Source organism: Zingiber officinale, chromosome 5A (genome assembly GCF_018446385.1).
Source record: "Zingiber officinale cultivar Zhangliang chromosome 5A, Zo_v1.1, whole genome shotgun sequence".
In the NCBI taxonomy this organism is placed as follows: Eukaryota; Viridiplantae; Streptophyta; class Magnoliopsida; order Zingiberales; family Zingiberaceae; genus Zingiber; species Zingiber officinale.
In genome coordinates, this window is record NC_055994.1 from 122,237,555 (window position 1) to 122,259,400 (window position 21,846).

Consider the following 21,846-nt stretch of genomic DNA (forward strand, 5'->3'; position numbering starts at 1 on the left):
TATAGAGCGGTGAAAGAGCTACTACACGTCCACCGAGGTGAGTACATGTCCGCAGCCCATACCTCGGTACGTTTCTGTCAGAAAGCTTACCTGACACCATACTGCTACAGTCTGATCACGTCTTCGATGGGACAACAGAACACCTTGTTGTCAGACTTAGAGTATGGCCTAGCCATAGGACTTGACGGCTGTCAGAAGATGTTCCTATCCTTCACCCACCGCCCGGCAGGGACGTCCGTCCGGCCGACCGACGCGAAGAGCGTCGTCCGGACGGCCTTAATTCCCTGCGTCGGCCGGCCGGCGCGCCCATTATGTCCTGCCTTCTCTTAGGCCTTCTGCTCGGTCATTATTTACTGTTTCATTGAGCGTCGGAACCCCGACCCCTGTCAGGGCGTCTTTCACTATCAGATGTTTACGGGCAGGCCGATCGGCCTGCCCTTTTCTCATGCGTCCGGTCGGCTCACCCTTCTTCGACGGACCACCTGGCCCTTTGACCTCCACGTGGCGTTGACCCCTCGTTAAGGGGTCCCGGGCTCTTACCACCGGATCAGTATATTTTGATCAATAATTTTATTTTTAAATAATCTCATTTCAATATCAAATCAAATATTTATATTTATAATATATTTATGATTTATTTCATGACTTTTAAGTTTAGCATTCAGATTTCTTCAATCTCTACCTCTTTCATTTACTACTTGAATTGTAATTAATTTTTATTAAAAAATTTACAACAAAAGCAAAATAATTTATCTAATTCTTTCATCTCTTATAATATTTTTCTCATAACTTTAAAATATAATGAACATAGAAAAATATCTAGAATGTCTTGTACCGGTGTGGCTAAATTTCCTTGCGACCGCGAGCTTGAGCTAGCTGGCTATAATTTCAAGCCACTAGGCCGCGAACTCATGGCCGTCACGAATTAGCTGTGAGATCATGACCACTGTAAGCTCTCTAGAGTCAGGCGACTATACCATCACAACCACAAGCTTAGGCGACCATGAAATTGTAGCCCAAAAGAGTCAGGCGACTATACCATCACAACCACAAGCTTAGGCGATCATGAAATTGTAGCCCAAAAGGAAATAAAATTCGGTTTGATTAGCCACCCCATGTGGTAAAAAATAATTCGTTCGTCTTAGTGTCCTCATCAATCTGTTTCTAGACCAACACGAAGGAGATAAATCACGAGTGACTGTTAGTTATTAATGCAAGTGGCTAAGGTATAGAGGAGGTCATACTCAGACGCGTTAAGTTTTAACTCCAAGACTTGATATATCAACACCCTATATTTTAATCACTCCATCACTCCGAGGAAACGTTTGATTAGCAACCCCATATGGCAAAAGGCGATTCGTTTGCCCCAGCGCCCCCGCCAACCCGTCCCTAGGTCAACACGGAGGAGGTAAATCACGGGTGACTACTAGTCATTAGTGCAAATTAGTGCAAATGACCAAGACATGGGGGAGGTTATGCTCGGTCACGCCGAGTTTCGACCCCAAGATCTCATATGATAACACCCCATATTTTAATCATCGCAACGCCCCGAAAAGATATTTGATTAGCAACCCCAGCTCGAGCACTTGGTGACTTAGCCTTCCGAGATAGCTCAGCCTTTGCTGACAGTTCCTGATAGCTCAACCTTTTCTGCTAATTTGGCCTTCCTGAAAGCTCGGCCATACCGACCAAGATCAGCCTTCGATCTACCTATAATCTAGCTCGACAGAGAATAAAGCTCGTCTTGGCAGACTAGATAAGTCTGAATTTATTGATGTTTGGCAACAGTCTTAATTAATATTGAAGAGTAAGATTATCTTGGTGGATATATATATATGAACACAGAAGAGATAGAAGAAAGAAAAAGATTCATAATAAATGGGACTCTACTCTTATATTAAGAGTTTCAAGGTATATTAATTGGTTTATATTGATTCATATGTATATTGATGATGTGAATAAATATATTGAAAGACGCTCTCTCTCATATGTGGTCCTAGATTGTACTGAATCAAATTGACTTGTGTGCAAGCACGACTTGTGACTGTGTCAAATGGCAGACCGGTTGAGACAATTTATCCAAGTAGAACAACTAATATTTTATCACATAAACCTTTCCCCCTCTTATTTAAGGATATAACGGATGCATTAATTAAAGATTAATACAGCCGAGCGAAACCTTGGCATTTCACAGCTCGGCGTTTAATGATCATTAACGTTGCCCATTGATCTGAGCTCCTATAAAAGAAGACTGCGACCACATGTAAAAGGTTACACACACAAAATGCTAAAACTCTCCACCTATGTTCCCCTCCTCCACTATCGTACATCTCTTACTCAGTGGAGTACCCATGATAGCAGTGGGGTACCTCTCAATTCGTCGTGACCACCCGTGCTTGGTGGAAATCATAGTTAGCCGTTGTATCTTGGGAAACAGACGATCCGAGAAAGCCTCGAAGCACAGTCGAAGGTGCGGCGAATCTGTTTCAAGGAAACTGTGTCTATCGCAAGCCTCGATCCTCTTGGCTACACACTCACTTGCCCGACAAGTCACTCGCCTGGCCGCTCGGCTATATGCTCACTCTTCTCGATTGGCCACTCTACTCAGTCAGCCGCTCTGCCCGATCGGACTCTCAGTTTGATCTATGATCGGTCGCACTGCTCGTTTGACCATACTGCTCGATCGGCCGCTGTATCTGATCGGACTCTCCCAGTCGACCTAACTGCCCATGCGGCCTATATGCCCGGTCGGTTACTCATCTTGATCTGCAACTCAGTCGCACTGCCCGCTCAACTGTGCTACTCGGTCGGCTACTCTACCCAACTGACCTCTTGCTCTTGTCAGTCAAGTACTCGCCCGCTCGATCGATCTAGCCACTCGGCCTGATCAGCTACTCTACTGTACCACTCGCCCGGATGTTGCGTTGTTCGGCCGATCTGCCCACTCAACTGCACTGCCACTCGGCCGCTTGATCTGCTGCTCTGCCCGCCCGGCCACTTGGCTGCTCTGCTCGCTCAGCCACTCTGCAGTCAGCACTTGGCAGAAATCAGACCCCACTGACAGTCTGAGATTATTTACTCATGTCATCTTGATAGATAAGTTGAATTTAATTTAATGTATTTAAATTCACTAATTTTCGCTTATGTAACAGATTGTCCAACCTCGGAGTATAAATAAACCAAATCGAGTTGAATATGCAGAAAAATCTAAGGTTCGAATTCGGCTCGAAATAGGTATATTCGAGTTCGAGCTCGATTCGAAGCTCGAAAAATTCAAAATTTTTATTCGAGTTTGGCTCGAGCTCGGATTCGAGTTCGGCTAGAAAGATTCGAACATGTTCGTGAACTATTAGAATTATTACTCGAAAATAGGTGTTTGAAAGGATCGAAATTTATTTATTTAATATATATTTAACTTATATTAATAAAATATTAAGACTCACGAGCGGCTCACGAACTATCGAATAATATAATTTGGGCTCGAGTTCGACTTGAAAAAAAATTCGAACATGTTCGAATTCCGCTCGAATTCAATAAATTCAAATACAAATCGAATATTTTTCGGGCCAGCTCGAAAAGCTTGCGAGCCGGCTGAATTCGTTTGAAGCCCTAATCCAACCTGTCTGACGGATGTTTTGGGCATAGGATTACGACAAGGAAATCAGAAACCATCCCCCCACCCTGCTTCTTGAAAGATCTGCCTACAGAGCGAGGAGGAAATTATGAGGATGGTAGACGAAGAAGAAGATGAAGTAAGTTGCATAGATTCTGCTGTGAAATTTCGATGCATTCCTCTTGGAGACAAGGTCTAATTGAATCGATTGAGCTATACCACGGCTTCAGTTTGTGTGCTGTTATGGCTCCATTTCTTTAATTTGAGCCATCTGATTTCACAACCCAAACAGAACAAAGCAGGCAAATTTCTTAATTTTAGACTCCTTTTAAGATACGCCGCCGCCAAAGTCGACTGCGAGGCCGCCTCCGACAAGTCCCAGCTGGTCCTCCAAGTAGCGGTGCAGCAACCGTCGCTCTGCCGCCGCCACCGACTCTGGCTCTCGTTGGCACTCCATCGTTTCCAGCCGCCCGAGCCGGAAGCAAACCCTGGTGAGGCAGAGCAGGGGGAAGGAGAGGCAAGCGAGAGGGAGTAGCACTGGCGAGCAGCAGACCAGGGCTAGCACCAGGAACGCCGACCGCAGCCTCCCGCGGCCACCGCTCCCCGTCAGCGGACGCCACGGCAGCGGACACCGACGGCCCGTCGCCGCCGCGAGCCTCACGTTTCCATGCCCACTCCCGCTGCTCCTCCTATTTGCAGCCATTTCCTTTCTCGCCTCGACTGCACAGTTGTATCGAGATTAAGCACTTCAATTTGGAGATCGATCGCGAATCGAGTGATTTTCTAGTCAGTTTTTGGGATTTAAAATTGAGTTCGTCGATATTTTTACTGGAGGAGTGAAGAAACATGAATTACGTGCAAGTCGTGATGATGGGCAGCATGGATAACGTTGCGTGACGTGTCGAGTTGTTTAAAATACGACCGCGTGTCGCACCTGTTCCAATCACGCCGGTTTGTTTAGTTTGGTCTTGGATCCAGCTGTTGATTTTTTTTTCCAAATTATTATTTTTGTCAATGTGTTCAGGATAAATACCGGGTTTGACCAAATGAGTAAGTAAATTTGGAAAAAAATTAAAGCACCACTTTGAGAATGAAGAAAAGCATATTAATTTGAGTGTGTTCTTATTCTGATCCTCCTGTCAACTTTAACTTTTCACATACTAATTTTCAATATAGACGAGTCATATTTTCAAAAAATCTAATCTAAAAATAATTTTTGTTTCGTCATGTCTCTCACTCTCTCCGTTGGGTGACATTGAGTTTCATGTTTACCATACATCTTTCTATTATTATAAACACAACATTATCATGAATAGGACCTGAAATAAGCAATTAAGAGCTCCGTTAAACTCTTTACAACTTTAGAAACCCACGAAATCTAAAATTAAGTCCAATCAAACCTATTTAGGTTGATTTTGGAAGAAATCTAATGATAGACCTAGACATATCCGATTAAACTCATTTCATGTCTTGTAGATTTTTGAAGTTGCAAGGAGTCTAATAATGTCATCCTCCATTGCTTATTTCAACTTTTCCAGAGATGTTACAATATTATGATAATTTTTAGCTAGAATGAGGTCCTAGTCTCGAGGAAATAAGCTTTCATTGGACCTGACATGAATCAAATCAGACCTAGAGGATTTGAATCAGCACTACCACGGGCTTGCTCTAATTCAAATGAGACCCAACATGGGCCTAATTTCTAGGAGACCGGGACCACATTCTAGCTGAAAGTTGGCATAATATTGTAACACCTCCGGAGAAACCGAAATAAGTAATAAAGGGCACCGTTGGACTTCTTGCAGCCTCAAAAATTCACAGGACCTGAAATAAGTACAATCGGATCTGTTTAAGTCTATCAGTAGATTGTGGTCAAAATCCAGTAATCGACCTAAACATGTCCAATTAGACTAATTTCATATCTTGTGGGTTTCTATGGTAGTAAGAAGTCTAACAATATTCGTCGTTGCTTATTTCAACCTCTATAGGGGTGCTATAATATTATACTAACTTTCAGCTAGAATGTAATCTTATTCTCTAAGAAATCAGACCCACATTGGGCCTAATCTATATTAGACCAAACTCATAAGTCAAAACCTTATGATGGACCTAAATAAGTCTGATTAGATTCATTTCAAGTCTTATGGATTTCTAAGACTACAAGAAATTCAACGATGTCTTTCATTGCTTATTTCCACCTCTACGGAGATGCTACAATGTTATGCTAACTTTCAATTAGAATGTGGTCCTAGTATCTGGAAAATCAAGGCCACCTCGGGCCTAATCTGAATCAAACCAGACCCATGGTAGTGTTGATTCAGATCCTCTGGGCCTGATAAGATTCAAATCAGGCTTAATGTGAGCCTGATTTCTCAGAGACTAGGACCGCATTTTAGTTAAAATATAACTAACATTGTAACACCTCCGGAGAAATCAAAATAAGCAATAGTGGGCACCATTAGACTCTTTGTAATCTCATAAATTCATAGGATTTGAAATGGGTCCAATTTGACTTATCTACATCCATCAGTTGGTTTTGACCAATCTATACAGATTTGATTACTCATTTCAGATCCCGTGAATTTTTGAGATAGTAAAGAGTCCAACGATGCCTTCATTGCTTATTTCAGATCTTATTCGGAATGGCATTGAGTTTATAACAAAGAGAAGAAGTATGATAAGCACATAGCTCAATGTCACACAACGGAGAGAGGATGAGACATGCTGATGTCACATGCATCCGAACAACAAAATTTACTTTCGAATTAGATTTTTTAAAAATGCGGCTCGGATGCATTGAAAATCGACATGTGAAAAACTAATATTGACATAAGAAATAGAACGGAAAGGTCACCCAAATCAATATGCTTTTTGGTCAGGTATGATGCGTGAGTTAAAAATTTTCTAAATCTATGTATGTCTTTGATCAATTTCAGAAATAAATATGTAAATGGTGTATGTTTACTATTTTAATAGAATTTTCTAATTTAAAATTTTTTATAAATATTCATTTTATTTTCTTTAAGGAAAAAGCTAACCCACTCACCTCAATCCTCTATTATTAAATATGGTTCATTCATATCTAACCCTGGTCACATAAATAAATATATATATATATATATATATATATATATAGTTTTGTTAAAATACATACCTGTTCATGCGGACTCGTCCGCGACCCACAATTTGATTTTTTTTAATATTTTTTTTTTATTTTTTAAATATAAATTTTCTTTTGTTTATATATATATATATATATATATATAAGGATTTTTTACATTAAAAAAAGGACATGGTAGCAGCAGAATCCATGCCGCGATCTCCGACAGGTTCACCCCCTGGGCTATAGTGTGGATGGATCCAGGCGACCTGAGGCCGCCGACGGTGGCAGATGGCTGGCGACCGGGCGGGTGGCGGGCGCGCGAGGAGGCACGGTGAGCGGATGGCCGACGGGCGAGGAGGCGTGGTGAGCAGCTTCGGCGAGAGAAAAACTTATATTTAACAAATAAAAAAATATTTAAAAAAATCAACTTTTGTAGATCGCGGATGAGTCCGCCGACGGCCTCCGACCGCCTGGATCCACCCACACTATAGCCCAAGGGGTGAACCCGTCGAAGATCGCAACATAATAATAAATTTCCTTCAATAATATTGCATGAATAATTTATAAATATTATTTATTAACTTATATAAAATCTAATTATCAAAAATAATATACATATATATAATATTTGTGAATAATTTTATAATTTTTTATGTTCTTTTTAAATTTAGTATTTATAATATGTTTTAGAAAATTCTAAAATTTATAAAAAGATAAAAAAAACTTATGTATGTTGCTCGACTAGTATTTTTATTAAAAGACTATCTAATATTCCAAAATAAAAATGCCTTCTTATTTTTATTAATTTACTAGAATTCCCACAAAAAAACACGATATCAAACACTGATTGGCACTTAAATAAACATGAATATTTGAAATCTAATAAAGATATATAACCCATAGTTTTGAGTACAAGCTAAGCAATGCCAGTAATTAGAGAAGATACACTCACCTAGCAAGCCAACTACTGCTACATCCATTGCAGTTGTGGTGGTGAAACATTTATCTATCATCCATTGCAGTTGTGGTGGTGAAACATTTATCTGTCAGAATAATAAGAAATGAACTGCAACACAGATTAATCGAGCCTACAGCGAACAAAATTGTACATCTCATGCCCTTTGTCAGGAGAGTCAAGAAAACAAGTTTGAGGAAAGCAAAATCAGCACAACTGAACTGGTAATAAAGCTCAGAGCAATTCCACCCAGCAAAATCCAATCTATTGCGACTAATTTACTACACACGTGCGCTGCTTCTTGGTTATTTACCAGATTAATTTCGTTACTCTCTCCTTGTGGTCTTCTCTTACGCAGCGGCATAGACTTAGTTGAGGCAATGAATGTTATCTCACTGTGGCTTCCATTCATAGCAGTCTTGGTATGGCCTTCATGTTCAGTGCTACTAATTTGCTGGCCACATGAATTCTCACCGAGGCATTGGCAGGGCATAGGATCCTCTGAGCATTCACAGTTTACACATGAAATTGAAGATCCTGCTAGAGGTCTTCCTAGGTGTGCGGCATCCTCAACAAAAACTGGAGTCTCAGTAATTTCACCAAAAACAGACCATCTTCCCACAGAGGTGATCTTTGCATCCACTGAGGTCCCCAACATACTTTCAGGAGCAATCACAAGGACTTGGATATATTCCTTCGTATGACCAACCTGTCGTGTAAATAAAAGATCAGTTTGTGTAAGGTAGTGACGCAGATTCTAGTTTGATGGGATACCTTGATTGATAATATCATTACTACAAGGCAAATAATTGTTGTCAATATTGACAAAGTTACATAATTGGCATACCAGATGAACTCCATCAGTAGCAATTTCAGTAATCCATATCCTCAGAGTTTGGCCTGTCATACCCTGGTATGGAGAGAATGACTCAAAAACCGAAGTAAGTTCACGACTGTGATTCTTAACTACAGTGCTAGGGACCTTCTTCATCCTTGCAGCAGGGGTACCTAAAACAATTACAAAAACTAGTAGCTCAACAAATGGTAAGACCAAGTCTTTTCTTAAATTAAACTAGGAATGGCTTTTACATGTTAAGACTTAATCTGCCTTGATTTTAGCAAATTGAGTTTCTAGTTGAGCGCATTGAGTGGCAAATTGAGTTTCAGTGCAATATGGAGCTCAAATCGAGTTTGAATGTGTCGAGCCGATTAAATTCAAGTGAACCAATGGTTCACTCAAAACAGCTTGACTGAGATTAAATGTGTAGGATTTAGTTCCTACTTGGCTCCTTCGCTCCCTACCCCATGCAACAAAGCCCCACTCCCAATTTGGTAAAGTTCACATCGCAGAACCCCTATTTAGAAAGCTTGGCACCGCCTCTTCTCGATTTGGAATGACATTCTAAACAGAGTGGGATCAACAACCTAACTCCTTTCTCCTAGAGCCTTGTATGAGCATATGATCGTCCCCAAGCTGAGACTTTTGTTCTCAGTTGGATGGAAGCCTCCACGTGACTGTAAGCTATGTTGGTGATGGCAAATATGTATGCTTATTCCTCCTAGCCAAGAAAACCTAGCCAAATGAGATCTCCGTGGAGTAGCAAGACAGTTCCGCTTTCCCGTTCCCATGCATTTCCTCTCTATCAATGGATGGGACTATCAGGTTTGCTTGTTTGCAGTGCATATGCCAACTCCCTCCAACTCGAATTCAACATTAGAGGAGTTCACAACTTCTGAGAATTTGTAAGTTGTTTCCTTCCAGATCAGGCAACCTTAAGATTCTTCTTCAGAGTCAAAGTAGCCTCCTCCGAGGGTGGGCAACAAGCAGAGGGGTGCAACCCCGCATCAGGTGTGCTACACTGAGCAATTGACATAAATAGAGGAAAGCAACATTATACCTTATTGGAGATCACATGCTATCAAGGACATTATGGTTGTGTGACAGTTAGCATTGCTAATACATAATTTGTGATCTTACGACCTTAGAGATATTTTAGACGTGATATTTAGGATCATTGATGCCCAGCTGGAAATCACATGGCCTTAGTGAGAGCATTATGCTAGAGGGGTGCCTTTGGGTCTATCTGGATATTCCACCCATCTGCGTTCTAACTACTATAAAATAGGACTTCAAAAAATACGATTTCAAAGAGGAAAAATTCAATCTCAAAAATCCATTATTGAAAGAAATAATAACACATTTCAAATAGATTAAAAATATTAAAAGCAACTAATTTCTCAATCCAAAAAAAAATACCATACAATTAATAAATATTCACATCATCCAAGTAAACTTAAATATTAATCAGACCACAAGTACAAAACAAACAAGTGACTAAAATTGCTGCAGTTAAATTCTTGAGGTGGTCAATCAGTCAAGTGCAACTTTTGTCCATTGTTTTAAGAATAGCATTGGATTTTGGAAGTTGATTAACACCAATATTTATATATTGCGCATCTCACTTGTTTGTTTTTATATTTATTGGACTAATTTAAGTTATTGAAATATGGACAAGAAAAATATAGAGAAACAAAATGTTGATGATCAATCTTCTGATCCTTCATTCAATCTCAAATCGTGGTATGATGTGGTGACTCTCCCACCTAAGAAGAGGGTTTATGGATTTGAACATGATCAACACTCTAGACGATCATACAATAGAAGTTCACATATTCTAACAAGTTATGAAATGTGTTTCAATGAGAAGAACAAAGAACTATCACTAGAAATTGAAGACATGCTAATAAGAGAATGGAGGAAGAAATTAAGTAAAAAAAAAATTGAAACTTGTTATTAAAGAAAGTAGGCAGAGGGAATATAAAGCTTATCGAGGAAGGTAGGCGGAGAGAAAATCTCAAGGAGATGATTCATAAAATGATTCACAAGGTGGGATATATGAATAATTTATTTTTTCAGAGAATTTGGTTACCGTGACACTATGATAAATGATGTAAAGATTAGATTACTTGTGAAATTTGAAAATTTATTTAGTTACTTATCGTCTGATTAATGATTAAGTTTACTTGGATAAACAGGACAGCCTGGTGGACGAAGCTCCTGCAATACGGGATTCCAGGGAAGGATCTATTGCACGCAACCTTACCCTACTTTTTTGCAAGAGGTTGTTTCCAGGGTCTTAAAGGGCAGCCCGGTGCACGAAGCTCCCGCTATGCGGGATACTAGAGAAGGATCCATTGTACACAGTCTTACCCTACTTTTTTGCAAGAGGCTATTTTCAATATTCGAACCGGTGACCTTTTGGTCACAAAGCAACATTAAGTTTACTTGGATGATGTGAATATTTATTTATACTCGTTTTTGGATTGAGAAATTAGTTTTTTTAATATTTTTAATCAATTTGAAATGTGTTATTGTTAGTGTAATAGTTTGATGGATCCATACATAATATTTGTCTATATGATTATGTGGAAAATTTTAGAGAAAAAAAAATATTAGTGTAGCCTATATTGAAACAATTAAAGATATGTATGAGGATATCATGACAAGAGTGAAACTTTAGACGGATTAACTAAAGTGTTTCCTATAAAGATTGGGTTACATCAAGGATGAGCTCAAAGTCCCTACCTTTTTATACTATTTATGGATGAACTCACTAGGCATCCAAGACATGTTAACATGGTGCATGTTATTTGCAAATGATATTATTTTGGTGGATGAGACACATAAAGCAGTAAATATTAAGCTCGAATTTTGTCAGAAAACTCTGGAAGTAAAAGGTTTTAAATTTAGTAAAGTAAAGACAGAATATATGAAATTTAAATTTAGTAGTATTAGAAATAGTAAGGCAAATGTTAAGTTAAGTGATGAGTTACCTGCAAAGCTTTAAGTATTTAGGATCATTTTTTAAAAGGATAAAGGGATTGATAGAGATGTTTACATAGGATACAAGCAAGATGGTTGAAATAGTGGATGACGTCAAGTGTTATTTGTGATCATAAGGTACCTCTAAAGCTTAATTGAAAGTTATACAAAACGACAGTTAGACTTGCTATGTTATATAGAGCTGAATGTTGGGTTATAAAGCGAGTACACAAATAAAATATGAGAGTCGTAGAGATGAGCATGTTAAGGTGGACATTTTTACATAAGTTGGTGGGCATACGAGAATGAACAAAAATTTAGACGCATTTAAGATAGTATGGGAGCATACTTAGACATCCAATAAATGCTCCAGTTACCCGATGTAGGATTATAACAAATACACACATTAAATAAGGAAGACTAAACACTTAATTAGTAATAATAAAATTCATTTAAATATAGATGATGATGATATAGGAGGGGATAGAGCCCAATAAAATAGGAGGATTCATATAACTAACCCCACTTAGTGAAATACAAGCTTGGTTGTTGTTTGTTTTCTAATTTTTCTTTTGGCTTGTATCATATATTTACTATTAGCATTATTAATTCATGAGAAATATTTGTGGTATACTTTCTTAGCTTTCTACTTTTATAATCTTTGAGATACATATTATATTGTTATTACTATTATTTTAATTATCTCTATTTGCCAATAATATTATGTGAGGGTGCTGCAAGTGTTAGCATGTCCACCACATTATTCAATATCCAGCACGAGGTCTTACCTAGAGGATTGTGTGCGACAAGGTCTTACCTAAAGAATTCTGTGCAACAGAAAAGAGCTCATTCATGGCATGGCAACAATCAAATGTACCAAAATCCACAATAGTTGAATAGTCTCAACTTTGCCACAATTCCAACCATAATGTGCAAGCATCTTAGACTAAAATAACTTATATTAATAGAAATATTTTTACCAAAAACATTCAGTTTTAAAAACTTAAAATTTAAACTAGGTCGGGTTGTAAGAAAAAGGCAAAGTTTAAGCAAATCAATCTTCCTAGGCATAATGCTTTCTTGCCCATTTATGTAACTCGCTCAGCAGATAAAGCTGACAAAATATACAATGAATTACAAACAAACTGCCAGTGACTAAAACTATGTCAGAACATACCTGGCCTTGGATAAAATTGGGATATGTGAACTTGTGCAAACTGGTAATCTTTTATAAGATTGATAGTTTGTTCAAAGTCTTCATCTGTTTCACCTAAAATGTGCAAGACATGTTCAGCAGCAATCCGGAGACATCTCAGGACATGATAAATAATTACTAAGAAAAATATTCAAAAAGTATCTATATCATGATAGTAAGACACCACTGATTATTCATCAATTCTAACAAAATCACACAAAGAAATAAGACAAGAAATCGAGTTATATATCAAGAACTATAAAAAATCCACATTAATTGGTAAAAGTAATAAAATAAACTAAAAAAGTACCAGGAAAACCACATATTATATCAGTAGCAATATGCATCCCAGGAACAAGCTCTTTGAGAGTGTCAACCACTGTTCTGAACTCACTTACAGTGTACTCACGATTCATTGCCTAACATTGTCAACAGACCCATAAGTTGCAGGTAATAAGTCATAAACCAGAAACTTATTTTATTTTATAGTATGAAAAATTCATGACAAAGAGAGGGAGAAAGAGAGGATTACATCTAGATAGACAGAGAAACTTTTATCCAACTTACTGTTAAGACAGAGTCGCTCCCTGATTGAACAGGAACATGTAAGAATGAATATACACATGGATGATTCAGTACTTCAGCAATTTCTTTCAAATGTTCCAGTATATATGGTGGATTGGTCATGCCTATGCGAAGCATGGTACTCCTATCAGGAGGAAGCTCAGTGATAATAGCATTTAAAAGAACTGGAAGGTTTTGTCCAATATCCCGACCTGAAATTTAGCATCACTTAGACCAAATAGTTATTATCAGATACATAGCATGAAGAATTAAATTATACAATTCCAGAAAACCAAAATACCAGAGACAAAATGGTTCTAACTATTGCATCAAGTCAACTAAGAGTAATAATTGCCTTTACCGTTACTCAGATAATTGAATATTCATTAACATGATCGGATGGTTTGTTTACTTGACTGGAGTGATAGGATTATAGCAGGGAAGAGGAAGAGAAAGAGGGGAGGAAAAAGGAAAAACAATACATGGGATCATATTTTCCCCATGTCAAGAACATGATCTTTTCCCTCTCCCTCCTCTTCCCTCCTATTCATCTAAACAGTCATTATGCTCACGGTGCAGTATCAATTATAAGTACAAAAAGAGAGGCTACACATTCTTTGTATAAACTAACATAGAGGATACTCGACAATTTCCAACATTAATCTATACAAGCAATCACCTTTAGTTCATTATCTACAACATTTTTTTATTAGATATCAAACTTTATCCTTTTTTTGTCTTAATTTATTTTGAACTTTAGAGAAGCAATTTAACAAGCGAACCAACTTATTGGCTTTTGGGGATCTATGGTATAATTAAGTTTTGAGTGAGTCAATCACATAGGCATGGAGATTACAATCATGTGGATGCAAACTGAACTCGATTTGGATCTATGAGTAAATTAAGATTGAGCCAAGTTTACACTTGAGCTAAGCCAATTTAATTGTGTTACTTGGGTTAGTGGGAAAGTTAATTTTGTATGGAGTATATAAAATCTTTTTCCCCTCCACTCCCAACGTGGTCATTCCCGAGCCATGTATTCTCAAAGCTTTCGCCTCCTTCCCTCCCGGTTATGGCTCTATCTCACTCACATTGCCCTTGTGTGTAGTCGCTTGTTGTTGCCCACACGAGAAGGCGCCTATTGTTGCACTTGCATGAAGTCGCTTGCCAATACCTCCATGTGCCTGAGACACAATCACCTCTTGAACACGCACATGGAGCACCACCTCCTTTGCACGTCCTTAGGCGACACTGTCCAACCCTTAGGCATGTTGCAGCAATGTTGACTGACTTCCGGCATTGCCTCATTCCCTTTCTCTTCCCAGCGGCAACCCCTCCCACATGCAACCATTAGTAATAGCCGACTTGGTGACACTATTAACTACACTTCCACCTCCCCTTCCTTCATTCTATACTTTAGGGCTTTCCCTGGATCAAAAAACAACTGATTACTATCGATTTAAGGATTCAGTGAGCAACTTCATGCTTTGTGTTGTGGAACGATCATCAATTATATACTAATACCTTATTTAGGTTAAATTGGTTTGAGCTTTTCACGTCATCAAAACACCTGCTAAGCTTATTTATCAAAGAGAGTTGTTAGGTAACACTTTCTTTGTCTAACTTATATTTTTACAATTTAGATATTGATGTTAGTGAACTTAACTTTAATAAATTGGGGATTTAAGGAGTGGTACATCCATTTACTTTAATAATTGTGATGTATTGAGGATGATGAACCTAGATTGGATCCACTAATCTAGGGAATACATGGAGTTTGAGGTTTAATATTCCTATCTTATATTAACCATATTTGGATTTTTTATTAAGTTATACTTATGTGATTATGTAGAGACTCTTCCATACAGAGCAACTAACCTCGAGGACTCTTGGTTCATCTTGCGGCATCTTTTCATATGGGTAAACTTATATGATCCCTTGTGCATGAATTAAATGTGTTCAATATTATATGGCGATAACATTATTTTATGAAAGGGAATTAAAATGATGTTAAACAAGTTCAAAATCAAATTAAATCATGGATTAAATTCTTTAGTGAAATGAATGTTTATTTTTCTCTTGCTTATCAATCATGTGAGACATCTTGCGAGGTCACATCTAAGGGGAGAAATTTTCAAGTTATAACATGATGCTCCAGTCACTTGTCGTTTAAATTGTTTTCCCTTCCATGTTCAATATTAATTCTCTTCCATTTTTAAATGTTTGTTTACAGATAGTACATTAAACCTTCAAATCATCTTCCAACACATAGTTAAATTAGAGTAACAATTATTAAATGGTGAAATATGTTAGCCCCTCAAATTAATCATTACTTAAAAGCAACATAGCTAAATTATATTTAAACCCAAAAGTTGAATAAATATTGTGTGAAAGCTTAAAGTGAAAGAATGGCTACAACAAGAGGCTATTTAAATGGTGAAAATAAATGCTAAAAAGTAAATACTCCAAGCGTAAAAATATAATCATGGTTCCTGCCCACCTATGGGCTTCATGGTATTGTTTCATTGTGCCATCGTGTATGGTTAATATTGTGTGGTTCACTATATTGCTATCTACCACCTAGAGGGCTTTGACCCATGTGTCAGATGATTTCAATGATTTGTAGTCATGATAAAATGTGCTAAATGTGACAAACATTGAAAGTTAATTATGTGCTTAAAAAAAACTAAAAAGTTAGGAGGAGAACCACGTGTTGGTTCGTTCTTAAATAAGATTATGTTCGTGTACATATATCCTCTTACCCAATTTGTAATATGTTCTTACTCTGTATTTACCTTGTCCTCCAAATTTTATAAGCAAGCGTAGGTATTCCAGGCCTTCACTAGTTCCAATTAGCATATCTAGAGTTACTCAAAGATACTCGAACATGTTAGAAACCATTTTTTTTGTTTAATTTGCATTTTCTTGTTTTACTTTTTGTTCAGTGTTTTATTTTCTTATATGTACCAATTTTACTGATAGATGCTCTTTTATATAGTATACATTCCTTTTTAAGATGTACCTGTTTGTAAGATGAAAATATATGTAGATCTTTGATAAGAAACTTATTGGCTTTCGTTTCCTTGAGTTCATACACAGTTCCGGACATATATATAGTATACATTTGATTCAATTGTCACCTAAAGAGGTACTCCTTGAGCATGGTAGGATAACCCCAGGCCATGACATTTTTAACTAAAATAGTTCACCAAAAAATCACTAACCATATGCACCAGTGTCTTCACTGCTCAACCAGATCTCCTTGACTCCTTCAGAAATAACATTTTTTACACGTTCTACCTGCATCAACATATGTCTTATATCTGAACAGAATAATTCTATAGCTACACCTAAGTTCAGCTAACTTACAAGGCTTTCAACTGTATAGCTCCCTAGATGGCCACGAGCATGCTTTGTCTTGCAATAAGTACAAGCACCTAAACAACCAACATTTATAGGAAGAATTTCAATTAACCTGTTTTTCCTTACCTGCAGAAACACAGAAGAGTTAGACAAGAATCCTTCCAAGTAGAGATCTAAGAGATCATCAATTCTACATCAAAAACACACACCTGGAATCATAAAAATACTAAAATCCAGTGAAAAATAGCTAAACAGCTTTGTTTTCTGAAGCTAACTCTAATATGATTATATAAATAATGCACAACCTCCAAGAAATACCTTAGGAAGATCTAGTGATGGCAATGTTTTCCTGTTTAAAAACCGTACTTCATGGCCTTTCAAAGTCTCCTCTACGACTTCAACAACACGATCTATTTGTTGTACTCCAATTATGCTAATGCCTTCGAGGTCCTTCAAATCTCGACTACCCTGAGGAACACATCCCGCCACTACTAAAGGCTTTTTTGCAGTTTTACACTTCCCTATAAGTGTTGCCATTGCAGACTGACTAGGAGACTTAACAGTGCATCTGCAGCAATTAGTCAATTAAGGGGTTCAGAAAATCCTACTGGTATGAGAAAATGTGCTAATCATGTAGAGGACAAACAGGAAGAGACAAGTCTTAAGGATAATGTTTAGCACTTTAGCTAACACTTTAACATGCATGAAGTGTCGAACTTAGTTATATGTCCCTGCAAGTGACATACACAGTAATTTCTCCTGCTGCTTTTTCCAAACTGCAATTCACTACCATGAATGTGACAGGGCATAAGATATAAACGACCGGATAACAGAATTGCATAAACATTGATTGTACGTGGCACTAAAGTTTAACAAAATGTTTAGTAGAAAACAAGTTGGCACGAAGTCAAAGGGAGAAACAAAAAACAACAATTGAAGATTATGAGCAAGAAAAGTACGTATTTATCAGCCATAAGTCCGCCTGCTCAGGATCCTCCGTCACAGCATAACCAAATGCTGACAGTTGACCAGCCATATACTCACTATCACTCTATTTAGCAAACAAAGGAGAAGGAATGAGCACTTCAAAGACAACACCAAAAAAATCACATCTTTGTAACTTAATAAGCACATGCAAACATACTTCCCCAAAAAAGTACATTGGCATTGTCTAACAAAAACATTATACTGGCGAACTTAAATTAACTTCAAAATACACAGATGCTTATTTATGGTTCTCATATGGCATTTAGGATGCTCTATGCAATACTTTGCATCACAATTTAAAAAATCAACTAGCACGGATGAATCATATTCCAGCAATTGATTGACATGTGCAGGAGTAGATACATGGTCTCAAGGCAAGATTTCCTCCACCTCATGTGCATATGATTTCTACTTCCCCCATTCAAAACGGAAGGTTCCTCTAGATCCTGTGAAGTGAGATGAGTCGAGGACTTCCTCCGCCTCATATGCACTTGGTTTCTATTTCCATGATTCAAAACATGAGGCTTCCTCCAATTTTGGTGATATGAGCCAAAGGGAAGTGAGGTGAGGCTTCTCCCATAACAAAATGCAAGGCAAACTGACTAGTGTTTTCTTCAAATCCTTAGGACTATTATGGTTGTGAGCCTCCTTATATGAGGTTAGACGACTAGGGTTTCCTCCAACTCCTCTAGGTAAGTGATCATCTCCTTAGAGATTCTTTTTGATACTCCAACTTGGCATGACACTTTAACCTTGGTCCACATCATGGTTTTAAATGTCATTTATATCAAACAAAATGAGCATTGAGCGATATGAGCCATTTGAGGTGAGCAACAATACTGAAACTGGAATAAAAATAAAATCAGTTTAAAAAGGCATATTCATGTTGGAAAATAACCCTTGGGTAGCAATCTCAGCAAGGGAGTTTCAAGGAGGCTCGACAAGGAAGAAGGGTGATCAAGCAAACAACTCCAACGAAGAACAAAGTGTGCCTTTCTTCTTAATCTTCATCCTTTTCCTCCCCTCCCTTCTGATTGGTCATTTATGTCACTGATAACACCTAGTAAACATAAAATTCACCAGTTGGCACCAAAATGACTTTCCGCTAAAACCCAAAAACCAAAATGGAACTTCAAATAGTAAATTGCTAGAACTTTCAAGTTGGCATACATTATTATTCCATTTGACTAAGATATAAACAAAAGGAGGCAGCACTTTCTTTTCCCATATAAAAGAATTTTCCAATACATATTGTCATATTCTACTCTTGAAGTTGAGAAATATTGTAGGGAAAGGTAAGAATAAATTTTTTTCTTAACTGAGCCAGCCACACTATTTATAGAGAGGGTGCCATGAGAGAGGAGAAAGATAAAGTGGGGGCATGGATCAAAACACATATGATTAAGGAAGATCAGGGGGTATCTCTTGGCAACCACTATGTGAGATCAACCAAACATTCATATCAAATTCTGCAAGGATGTCTCGTACAACTTGACATGAGGTAAAGTAGCTAATGAAAATAAAATTACCCACTAAACACAATAACATTTAGATGGGTGACATGTGTCCACTAGAAAGATCAATAAGTTTGAACATGAATGGTCACTGCCATCCGAGGCAGCAGATTAGAAGAGGACACATAGCCAACCTCAAAAATCAATGGCTAAGGTTCATTAGAATGGCATGTTGGATCCCACCATAATCTCTAAGTCACATTGAACCTTGTATTGGATAAATCATTAATGGTGCTTGGTATAAGATAACAGCACTTTTTGTTTCAGCTTATCTGGATAGATTAGTCTAGGAGTAAAGCATAATCAGGGTATATGATACCAAAGATCAACTCTCTTTCTCCTTCTATTAGTTCATTATACAAGGAACACAAAAAGGGAAATAATTTTGAAGAAAATAAATTAGGCATTAAATTGAGATTGACTCATCCATGACAAAGGGAAAATTGAAAAGTATTCATAATTGATGCATTTGAAACAACTTAGAGATTTGATTTTTGTCATCTAGCATTTTCTATTTTGGTAATGAATAGGAAATAATTATAATTCCTATTAAGATTAGTATATTTTCTATATTTAGAATATTTAATCCCTGTGTTTATTGTCGAGTGGAGTCTACAAAAGAAGTTTGGAGTCATGTATTTTAATTATCTTTGAATTAATACAATTTTCAATTCGACTTTAGAATTATTTTCTTCGCTTCATCTACTTCGTTTCATATTCTTGGGTGGTTTGATGGTTTGATTTAGGTGTTGCATCACAAACTTCTTCAAAAAGGATTAAAAGCAGATTCACAAATAGATTCCTCGTTTTTCTTTGAGGACAAAAGAATTTTTTATAATTTGCTTCATTTATGAATATGGTTGTTCGCTAATGTTCCCATATACTATCTTAAAGTGTAAATCATGAATGGTGCTTGGTATTAGATAACAGCACTTTTGTTTCAGATTATGCGGATAGCTTAGTCTAGGTGTGAAGCATAATCAGGATATATGATACCCAGGGTCGACTCTCTTTTTATTAATTCATTATCTGTTGTCAAGAAATGCCAGAAGGGTACTCAAGCATTGTTGCCTTGATCTGCCCAGTGCTAGGGCAGAAAGTTAGTCTAGGCATTTATCCATCATTGAAAAATACAGAAAAGCAAACATTATTTAAAAGATAAAGCTACAGTAATTTATCATTGATGAAGAGCGCACTGATGGTGAAGAAGATGCAGATCTTTTCATAACAGCCCTAATGGAAGCCCCTTATACAGAAACATAAGCATGTTAGCTGCTAAGGTTTTAACTAATGCCTGGTCACATAATTAACTTGATGGCAATGACTTGAGATTTTTTACCCAATAAATTTTAGCTAAAGTTAGTGAGAAAACAAAATTTTTATCTAAGAAATGAATGTTTAAACAGTGTGCAAGGAGTTCTTCCCACTTCAATTTTAATTCGGTTATATGGCAGGTGGCAGACAATGAAATTTGTGGAGTGAACTACATCTGTCTCGTCTCCATGCATCAACACCTCAAGAGAAAAAAATTAAAAAACTTAACGGATGCAGCTAACAGACTTACTTGATTATGCGAACAGCCGAACGTCTTCAAGTATATCGTCTATACCAAATTAAACAAAACACATTAGCAGCATGTAGAAAATACTTGAACCGAGAGATAAACGAAAGGAAAGTGGTTCGACGGTAGGACCTGTGTGCCTGGGATTTGAGGGTTTGGGGATACGGGGTCAGAGAGGAGGCGAGATTTAGGCTTTCTCTTGGCTTTGATACCGATGGCAGTGACGGGAAGACGGAGGCCGGGCGGAGCGCCGGCGCCGACGAGGTCCTCTATGTCCTCCATCGCAGCGCCCACGTGAAGCGGCCGTCGAGCGAACCGGCGGAACGGAACCAGGGTCAGGGATTGAGAGTTCACGTGCTACTGCCGGGGCACGAAACAAATAGCTTGCATATTTCTAAATGCACCCTACTAGTTAATTATTTTTATTCTACTCTCTCTTACGTAAAATTGGATACAAATTTCGAGAACATCTAAAGAGGCTTTGGTTTAGGAAAATAAAAGTTGAGAATGAGAATGAGAATGAGAATGAGAATTATTGATTATCATTGTTAATGTTTGAATTATAGAAATAGAAATACAAATAAGGAAATAAATCTTTAAAATTGGATAATAATTCATTCCCATGTATCTCCCTTTCAATGAGCTATTACTCTATTTTCATCAATCAAAATATTCCCTTATTCCAAAAATACCCTTGACCTAAAACTAAAAGTTTCTCCATTAATATCAAATATTAAAATATATTTATTTATTTATTTTTTCATATCACTTCTCTCTCCTTGTTCTCTTTAATCATATTTTCTTTTTCATCATTTCCTCAACACACTTTCTCTCTTCTTAATCTCTCGTGTCACACTCTCTTTCCTCTTTTTTTCTCATTACACTTTCTCTCTCATCATACTTTCTCTCTCCTCAATCTCTTCCATCGCACTCTCTTTCTTCTTTTTTCTCATGATATTTTCTCTCTCATCATACTTTCTCTCTCCTCAATCTCTCCCATCACACTTTCTTTTCTCTTTTTTTTCTCATCGCACTTTCTCTCTCCTCAATCTCTCTTGTCATACTCCCTCCTTTTTTTTCTTCAACACACTTTCTCTCTCATCATACTTTCTCTCCTCAATCTCTCCATCACACTCACTGTTCTTTTTTTTTGTCATTATACTTTATC

At 37.5% G+C, this 21,846-nt stretch overlaps 1 protein-coding gene across 1 annotated transcript; it reads right to left on the reverse strand.

Annotated features, from left to right (window-relative positions):
- Positions 1–7,575: 7,575 nt before the first annotated feature.
- LOC121981527 (threonylcarbamoyladenosine tRNA methylthiotransferase-like) lies at positions 7,576–21,039 on the reverse strand. The gene is made up of 11 exons (XM_042534095.1): positions 20,811–21,039; positions 20,682–20,720; positions 17,576–17,667; positions 16,935–17,184; positions 16,623–16,742; positions 16,478–16,553; positions 13,257–13,465; positions 13,000–13,108; positions 12,672–12,764; positions 8,519–8,679; positions 7,576–8,380 (listed from the first exon to the last, which is right to left on the reverse strand). Exons 1-11 carry the CDS (start codon positions 20,958–20,960, stop codon positions 7,850–7,852), a joined length of 1,830 nt encoding a protein of 609 aa, XP_042390029.1. The 5' UTR covers positions 20,961–21,039; the 3' UTR covers positions 7,576–7,849.
- Positions 21,040–21,846: the final 807 nt, after the last annotated feature.